The 9,637-nt window shown below is 38.5% G+C and overlaps 1 protein-coding gene across 1 annotated transcript; it reads left to right on the top strand.

The window, feature by feature from the left end:
* Positions 1-268: 268 nt before the first annotated feature.
* On the top strand, positions 269-5,811 carry LOC104219865 (ankyrin repeat-containing protein At2g01680). Its single transcript, XM_009770611.2, has 3 exons — positions 269-725; positions 1,561-1,970; positions 4,233-5,811. The coding sequence occupies exons 1-3, from the start codon at positions 407-409 to the stop codon at positions 5,103-5,105; spliced, it is 1,602 nt and encodes a 533-aa protein (XP_009768913.1). The 5' UTR covers positions 269-406; the 3' UTR covers positions 5,106-5,811.
* The last annotated feature ends 3,826 nt before the right edge of the window (positions 5,812-9,637 follow it).

Consider the following 9,637-nt stretch of genomic DNA (forward strand, 5'->3'; position numbering starts at 1 on the left):
AAAATAATAATATAGTATGATATGATAGGATGATTATTATCGAGTGATATAATTATTGTAAAAAATCCTAGTCAAGAATAAAACTTAAAGTGTTGGAAAAAAAGAAGAAGAATAAAACTTATATAGAATTAAAGGACAGGTGCAGGAAGAAAACCGCACCTTATCACCATTTCTTTTATTGTGGTGGTCCCCATACGTCCCTTAAATCATTTTTAACGTTGAATTAAAATACGTGCAATAATATTTCCCATTTTCATCTGCTCTTCTCACTGTTGAACTTCTAACATCGTACTTTGTCTTAACTCACAAAGATTCAGCCATAGACTTTGTGCTCGATGAGATTTTCATCTGCGTTCTTTTTTCTCAGCTCTTGATGAAGTTTGAAGGGAGGGCAATAAGTAAATAGATGGAGTCAAAGTCATTGAGACTGATAACCCATCAATCATTTTTCAGAGCCATTGGATCTGGAGACCTTGAGTCTCTCAAAAACATCATCAATAATGAAGGGTTGGATCCATCTTCTTCTTCTTCTTCTTCTTCTTCTTCTTCTTCTCTGTTGGGCTTACAGAACGATGCAGGTGAAACTGCTTTGTATATCGCTGCTGCCAATAACTTCCAGCAGATTGCAAGTTATTTGCTTGGATTCTGTGATTTGGAGACTGCGTTGATCAGGTCCAAAGCTGATTTCAATGCCTTTCATGTTGCTGCAAAAAATGGCCACTTGGGTATGTACACATTCTTTGCTCTTTTAAACTATTGCTATTGTTCTTAAGCTACCTGCTAGCAAATCATGCTCTTGATTACTTTTTATCTGTGCTTAGATATACAAGCATTCTGTGATCTGTTTTTGGACCTTTTTTTTGGTTTTGGGGTGGGGGGTAACACAGTTCTTGACTTTGTTGGTCAATTATGCTCAAATAGAGTTTGATAAGGTCAATTATCAGAAATCTTGAAGCAAAACCATGAATTTTAATGTTAATTTGTTATCTTTTTATATTTTAAATGATCTAACTGTAAATCATTTATCTAGGAGAATTTTATTCCCAAAAGAATCATTTAGTTCATGAGGAGAGTTTTTCCCCCCCCCCCAACCCCCACCCCCCACACCCCCCAAAAAAAAGAGGAAAAAAACATGTGTTTCGTTACTTACAATTTCAAATTTTCAATTATGTTTCATTGGTATATTGATAAGATAGACTTATTTACTCTTCTGAGATCATATGCAATCCGAATATCGGATCCAGGTGCTTGTGATACTTTCTGTTCTTTGAAATGACATTAGTGATGTTCGTGTTTTTATTGCTGTTCAATCGATCGTCTAATCCTCAGTCTCAAACTAATTGGGTCTACTTTATTGCAGTAACCAATAAGTAGGACTGTTTTTTCTATTATTGTTCCTTAATTGAGAAATTTAAGAGCTAGCAAGAAGTACCTGACATGCTCAATTGTAGATTTTTACATTTTGGCCTTTACTGTTGAGTCTTGCGTACGTTACTAGTCCCAATGTTTGTGTATTTTGGAAGATGCTTGGCGGTATAAAGCTTATTCTGTCATTTACAGGTATTGTGAGGGAACTTTTAGCCATGTGGCCTGGACTTTGTAAAGTATGCAATGCCTCAAATACAAGCCCTCTTTATTCAGCTGCTGTCCAGGGACATTTGGATGTTGTGAATGCCATTTTAGATGCAGATGTGAGCTCCATACGAATTGTTAGGAAGAATGGAAAGACTGCACTGCACACCGCTGCTAGGTATGGCCTTCAACATATCGTGAGAGCACTTATAGAGCGAGATCCAGATATAATATCCATCAAAGATAAAAAGGGTCAAACTGCACTTCATATGGCTGTTAAAGGTCAGGATACTTCTGTGGTGGAGGAAATACTGGATACGGACAACTCAATATTGAATGAGCGTGACAAGAAGGGGAACACAGCGTTGCATATAGCCACACGGAAATGTCGTCACCAGGTATCTTTTTATCTATTTTGTTAAAGTTATAACATGACTCTTGCTATTCTGAATATCATGAAGTTAAGGGTTTTCTTTTGCACTTAATTTCCTGAGCAATGCATTTTATTCGTACCTAAAATCCAGTTCTTAAACTGTCAATGTGTTCTTAATCCTTTCTTTTTCTTCTCATTGTTAACTAAAATAGGCAATAGAGGTTTATGCAAGATAGATTTCCTGGAGAATGATGTAGAATTAAAAGAAGGAAAAATATCACCAGTTGCAGAATCTTGCAGAAAGTAGGGGCTGAAGTTTAACCGGAAGCTTGCAACATTGCAGTAGATGACTGTTATTAGGACCTTCATTGGTTAGATTTGGATATAGATAATGCATAAAGTAGAGAAAAGAGCTAGTATTGGGAGTGGTGGTAGTTAGTAAGGAAGAAAGGACGAGAAGTGAAAAAAGCAAATAATATGAGAAAAACATGTTTTAGTGAAAGGAAACTAAGACCGTGCAGCCAAGGGTGTGGCTTGATTATCAATGAAGTGGGTTGAGAATCTTGAGTTCTTAGGTTCAAATCCTAGCGGAGGCAAAAACACTAGGTGATTTGAACCCATCTATCCAAGTCTTGGAATTAGTCGCGGTGCGCGCAAGTACCTGTGACTGTGGAAAGTAACAGGTACCTCATGGAATTAGTCGCGGTGCGCGCAAGTTGACAGAGACACCATGGTTATAAAAAAAATGAAAGGAAACTAAGACTTCATCTACACACGCAACGCACGTGGAATATGGCTCTATTCTACAATGGACACACATTGGTGATAGGACCAGAAAACTTGTCTTATTGATGTAGTATCCATGCTATATGATTTGGGCTTCCAAGTAATTATATTTTCTTCTCATGCTTTTGCAGCCATATCAGGTATAAAAGGTTTTCTAGTGTTCAACCATACCAGAAAACTATTGTATGTTACAATCTTTGACTATAAGATTCTTAAAAGGTGCGTGAAAAGGCTAGTGGAGAAGAACGTATGAATCCTTACAATGTTTAACCTTTTACACACCATGGAAAATGCGCCTAAACAATATCTAAACCTTTTATGCTTGATCAGTAGATATGTTTTGTAATAATAGATTTGGAGCATGTCATATGACAGCTTAATTATACTAAGTACCATTAAGTACTTCTTTCTTCATTATTTCTCTTCAAGAACTTCCACAAAAACATCACAACTCGTGATTCACAAGGAATACTTCTCAGCAGTTTTCTACTTGGAAAAAGCAGATGTTAAGAGCACTGATGTGGATGAAAAGACTGCTTTGTCTGAATATAAATTGGAACACTGGTGTACGTGTTCCCACTATCTGGGGGCATGATTGATTTAAGTGAATTTAGAGCAGTTCTAGTCCCCAAAGTACTGAGCATCTTCATTTAGGAAGTGTGTTACATCAATCCCTTCTTTAGTTATTGTACCTGAATCAAATGGGTACGATATAGGTGTAATTATTCTGTGCAGATTCTTTGAAATGTACTAAAAGTTGTCAGAAAGCTGCACATACCCATCTAGGATACCTACATGAAGTCATGAACCCGTACCGCATACGTATGTTGAGTCTAGGTAACATAGTTTTGGAACACAATCAGAAGACAGTCCTCATGGCTTTCCAGAATTTTTTGTCCTTTTTTGGACCCTAGGAAGTTTTCACAGTAGTGAAAATGAATACTAACAGGAGAAGAGATGAATAGAAATTCATCATAAGAATTTTGGGACATAGTTTCATCATCTAAGTGGATCGAAGTTGAGAAGAAACTCAAAACATCCTAGTGATTTATACAGCAAAAGTTGCAATTTTCATGATGGAACAGAAGGGAAATTTATGCAAAGAAAAATGTGGAGTTGTTAGTTCAACGACCAATTTATTATTACACTACACACATCATTGATCAGGACATATAATGCTGAAAAATCTGAAATGATGCAGTCTGACATTACCATTTGGTTTCTATAGATTTCTTAACTGTAAAGCTGCAATTAGACTGAACTGAATCTCAATGCTTCAGATTCATAATTGATGGTTTTCTCTTTTGTTCTAAAACATTGTGCACCAGCATAGACTTTAGCATCTACTTTACCACTGATGGCAGATAAATCACTTTCGTGCATATAACGACTATATATCGTACGTCCTGCAATACTTTTATTGTGTTGTCTGAGGAGTTGCATTTTCTTACCATTGCTGGTTTTTATTTGTTTGTATCCTTATGATGTACCTTTGTTTCAGATCGTAAGCCTTCTGCTCACTTACACGTCCCTTGATGTCAATGCAATTAATAACCAAAAGGAAACTGCAATGGACTTAGCAGATAAACTACAATATGGAGACCTGACTTTGTTAATTAAGGAAGCCCTGGCTGAGGCTGGTGCAAAACATGCCAGATTTGTGGGTCAATTTGATGAAGCATCAGAACTTAAGAGGACTGTAAGTGACATTAAGCATGAGGTGCAGTCCCAGCTTATACAAAACGAAAAGACCCGAAGGCGTGTTTCTGGTATTGCTAAAGAACTTAGGAAGATTCATAGAGAAGCTGTTCAGAATACCATTAACTCTGTGACTGTGGTTGCTGTTTTATTTGCCTCTATTGCTTTTCTGGCTATATTCAGCTTGCCAGGCCAATATCTGGAGACTGGTCCTGAAGCAGGAAAGGCCAGAATTGCCAATACTGTTGCGTTTCGTGTGTTCTGCCTCCTGAATGCTACCTCTCTCTTTATATCTCTCGCTGTTGTCGTCGTTCAGATTACTCTGGTTGCCTGGGATACTAGAGCTCAAAAACAAATTGTCTCAGTCGTGAACAAGTTGATGTGGGCAGCCTGCGTTAGTACTTGCGGAGCATTCCTAGCTGTTGGTTTCGTTGTTGTAGGGAAGAAAAGTTCATGGATGGCAATCACTATTACTGTGCTTGGTGCACCAATTCTTATTGGAACGCTGGTTAGCTTGTGCTACTTCGTTTTCCGACAGCATTTTGGAATATGTGGTAGTGATTCTCAAAGGCGTATCAAAAGAGCAAGTGGGAGCAAATCTTTCTCGTGGTCATACTCTGCAAATATTTCTGATTTGGATGACTACAACTCTGATGAGAAAATTTATGCTCTGTGACATTGTGGCATGTTCTATCTGAAAGAGTTTTAGTACTACATAATCACGGCTTTCCACATATCGTTAAAACCTACTCCTAACAAGTTGCTGGATCAAAATGACTTTCTACGTATCGTGGGGACGAGATATATTGAAAGTGTAATCATACTCTGTTGACACCAGTGTCCCTTTTTTGCGTTAAGATCCCATGTCATCGAGAAGGTCAACGTGATGTTTGGTCGAGATACACATGCATCAGGTATTCATTTTGAACACAATGCAAGAAAATTCCTCCTTTTTTTTTTTTTTTTTTTTTTTTGCTCATAGCGTGTGGTATGATGAATTGGAAAAGTAAAATCTGGAGCTGGTAGTTAGTTGTATAGGTTTAGCAGCTTTGCTTCAGTCCTTCAGGATGTCCATTTATATAAGGTCATCTGTTTCTAATAAATACTTTTGTGGTGTGCACCCCTTTGATGTAGAATAAGAGTCAATGTTGCTCGGACTCCCCAAAACAGCTGCCGTACCCATGGAGGATCCGATATGAACCCATCAATATTTCGGAGGAACCGAGCAACATAGATAAGAGTATGAATTGAGGTTTGTACATACTAGTGCAGGACTCTTTGAAATCCAATAAAAAGCTTGGAAGTTTGTTGGAAGAAACTATAGCATAACAAGATTTGTTTTACAGCAGCACCGTTACTATTATTTTACTGAGGCTGGATTGAGGTATGAAAATGAATAGCTATGTCTTTTCTAGCCCCGAAAGGGTTGAACATATGTTGCTTCTTGATTCTGTTTATTATTTAATTATAAGCACCTTAACACAGCTAAGAAAAGCAAATATTAAAAAATATGCAACTTGAATAAGCATGCTCTGGAAGTAACACGAGGAGCATTACAAAAGAAATCTTAGGAGGGGAGAAGGCTCTTTAAATTCCAGCCACAAAGACCTTGGTTATGCATTACCAGCACAATAAGAAGAGTGACAGAAAGTCCATTGTAAAATATTTTTATAGCCAATGTTTACACATAGAACAAAATCTCCAAATACATAAAGTCCTCATTAAGCTTATCCAGAAAACATGTTTGAACACTTAACTTAAATGGGTAAATTTTTACTACACCCCCCCCCCCCATATCAATCTCACAATATGAGGTGTTTTACACGCGCGCCATGCCAAAACCATATCAGCGTCACGTCAGAAATATTTTGTCTTTGGTAATTTTTCCTCTTTTTCTTGTTTCTTAATTTTACACTAATAATCCAAGTTTAGTGCTTGATATAACCATCATCTCTCTCTCTCTTCAATCATGAGTAAGAATTTAGATTTAACAAAATCTTAGGCTATTTCTATTTCTTCAACAAAATAATCACAATACCTACAGATACATCTCCATTTGCTTCTCCTTCCCCTTCCTATAATGCTCCTTTAATTTTTTCCATTTCATTGCCACCCATTGTTATCGACACCACTGTATTTCTTGTCAGAGATGTTAAATTACAGTGTGGTAAGTCGACAACGATGATGAATGCGAATTTCATTTTGACGATGTAGTAGCACTGGTCCTAGCTGCGGCTTCATTCTCTTGTTTCGTCCTTTACAAAGGGGGTGGAAACATTGTCACTACTAGAAATCCGGGGAAACACGACCGCAAAAAGCGATCAGAGTTGGTCGCTATTGGGCTAAAAAACGACCAAAAAGCGACCACAGGGGCCTGGTAACTATATTGATGGTCCCTAAACTAAATGGACCAATTTTTCCGGATATTGACTATAAAGACCAACTTTGGTTGCTTTATTAATTTAATAATATAAATTTGGCGACCAAAGTTGGTCTCTAAATATAAAATACGTTTTTTATTTATTTATTATTAATCATTAAAAAGCGACCAACTTTGGTCTCTAATCCAAATATTATATTTTAAAATCTGAAAACTAGAGACCAATGTTGGTCGCTTTTTTATTCAATTATTTATTTATTTTATTAAACTAGCGACCAACTTTGGTCCCTAAATACATGAATTTAATTTATTTTTTAAATATTAGCAGCCAACTTTGGTCGCTATATCACCAGAAATTTTATTTTTTTAATGAAATAGCGACCAAGTTTGGTCGCCTTTTTTAGAAATCTGGGTATATAGCGACCAACGTTGGTCGTCATTCTCCAGAAAATTATTTTTTTTAACATGAAAAGCGACCAAATAGAGAACAACTTTGGTCGCTTTTCTGTGTATTATTTTGGCAGAAACTGCCTGTTTTGGCAGCTACACCACCTGCCAGTCATACCAAAACCCTAACAAGCAACAACAACAACAATTCAAACAACAATTCCAATAACAATACCAAACAACAACCCAACAACAACAACAACAACACAAAAACAACATTAAAAGCTACATTAAAACCAAGAAAGTGTAAATTTCAATAGAACTACCAAACTAAGTTAACTCTTATTACAACCCAATGGAAAACAAATTGTATTTGTCTAGTTCAAATTGTCTAAAATTCATTCATTGTTTGGTACATCATTATCATCACCGTCTGATGAAGTTTCATCATCATCACGGTATTGAGAAGGGTCTACTTATCGATGACGGGAAGAATGATCACCGGGAGGACGGGAGGAACGACCACTTGGAGGACGGGACGAACGAGCACGGGGACGGGCAACTTCTGGCGATGATGGCCGAGACCGGGGAATCGAAAAAGATCCAGCTAGGAGATTTTTGATCTGCTCTTGCATGCTCTGGCACTGAGCGACCACGCCAATATACTGAGCATCTCTAAGCTTTTCTCTTTCCTTGGACGCTTCTAGCTCGGATGTGAGCTTTGTCACAGTCTCCCGCATAGCGGAGATGCTCTCCCCATCAAGTTGCTCGACTTGCGAGGAAGTCCCTATTCCTTGCATTTCACACCTATAGCGATGGAATGTCTTAGTAGGAAGGCCGTATACCTTCCCCCATTTTGGACCGCCTGCAACCCGCGTCCATAGTCTTTCAACATCATCGGCCGAAAGTTGGAATGGTGCGCCCGACTCATTAGGTGGCTGGCTGCGTATAAATTCCTCAGCTTCAACTCTGAAGCGATCCTATAAGAAAAAGTAAATTGAATTAGTATTTCAAAATTTAGAAAATACTTAATGAAAAGTGAAAACTTACATGTACAGTCGAGGCACGTCCCTCGACCCACCTTTCTTGATCCGTCTCTTTCTTCTTCTTCACAATATGAGTCTCCCTGAATAACTCATCTTGGTTCATCGGACGGCCCAACTTCTTTTCTTGAAAACTCATAAATTTTAATTAATAAATAGAATAGATATACTTTGAAAATTAAAATAAATTAAGCAATTACGTACCATTCTTCTTTTTATTGTCCCCTGGCTGACCGCACCTCCAGTGTGCAATGATCCTCCCTTCTCAGATGCGCGAGCTTTCTTTCCCTTTTCGCTCGTCTGTAAGAACTCTACAGTAAGCCATTGCCTTTGCAAATCATCCCAAAACTCCTGAAGCAACCAGCCAGGCTTCTGGTTCAGCTGTCTAGCTATGGAGAAAGAATGCGACAACCGCTTGCGAGCTTTGAGATTAAAATTTGCAGCCACGTCCGCGCTATACTGGTGTTCCCATACACACTTGCTCTGTATTTCAAAAGTTAAATATTATATGGAAATATCATAAATATAAATAATTATACTGCTTAAAAGAACATTTATACCTTAAATTCATTGAAAATTGCCTCCTTCAGTGAGAATGGGAATTCACGCCAAGACGCATAAGGGGCATCATAAAGCTTTCTGGTTGCTTTGGTGATTATCCTCGTAGTAATATTACTCGGGAGGAACCTGCAATTTAATAAATAAAACAAATTAATATCTTAGTAAAAACTGTACAAAAAAATAAACATAAAAATAACAAATAACTCTTACCCATCACCCTCAGGGACTATGATGATCCTGCCATACTGATCATAATGCACCTCCTCGTCAGTAGCAGTAGCAGCATCATCGTCCGAAACATGTGTATCAGAGGCATGTGTGGAATGAGTAGGGGGTCAAAGCTACTATCCCGCAAGCGAAGGCCTCCAATAGGTGGAGTCGCTGATAACGATAGATATGATCCTTGTGACTGCGACATAGCTGCACGGATCGCAAGTGGTTGTGATACTGACTGCTGTGACCCGAGTGGCTGTGACCCGACTGGCTGTGACACTGATGACTGTGATCCATGTGGCTATGACATGGATCGATGCGATCCATGTGATGCTGCTGGGCGGGATCCACGTGGTAGTGAGGCAGGTGGACTGTTTGTCGGACGCACAATCCGATGGCCCTGTGAAGAAACACCCGGGGTCTACACGAAGGTGTAGGGATGGTGATGCTGTGGCAACTCAGTATAGCCATGGGGTAGAGGCTGTGGCGTAGTGATAGGCAAATCAGAAGATGGTATCGAAGATTGATGAGTAGTATCTTCTACCCTCCTCTTTTGCTTCCTAGCCTTTTCTCGACCCCGAGAACCACTACCTTCATTGTTACCTCGACCCTTGCCTGTCATCT

The sequence above is a fragment of the Nicotiana sylvestris genome, chromosome 11 (genome assembly GCF_000393655.2).
Source record: "Nicotiana sylvestris chromosome 11, ASM39365v2, whole genome shotgun sequence".
NCBI lineage: Eukaryota > Viridiplantae > Streptophyta > Magnoliopsida > Solanales > Solanaceae > Nicotiana > Nicotiana sylvestris.

Bases quoted from the DNA above. Each gene is read 5' to 3' on its own strand.
- LOC104219865 (XM_009770611.2), top strand. From the start codon at position 407: ATGGAGTCAAAGTCATTGAGACTGATAACCCATCAATCATTTTTCAGA. The intron at 726-1,560 runs GTATGTACACAT...TGTCATTTACAG, and splicing joins TGCAAAAAATGGCCACTTGG to GTATTGTGAGGGAACTTTTA. The intron at 1,971-4,232 runs GTATCTTTTTAT...CCTTTGTTTCAG, and splicing joins CACGGAAATGTCGTCACCAG to ATCGTAAGCCTTCTGCTCAC.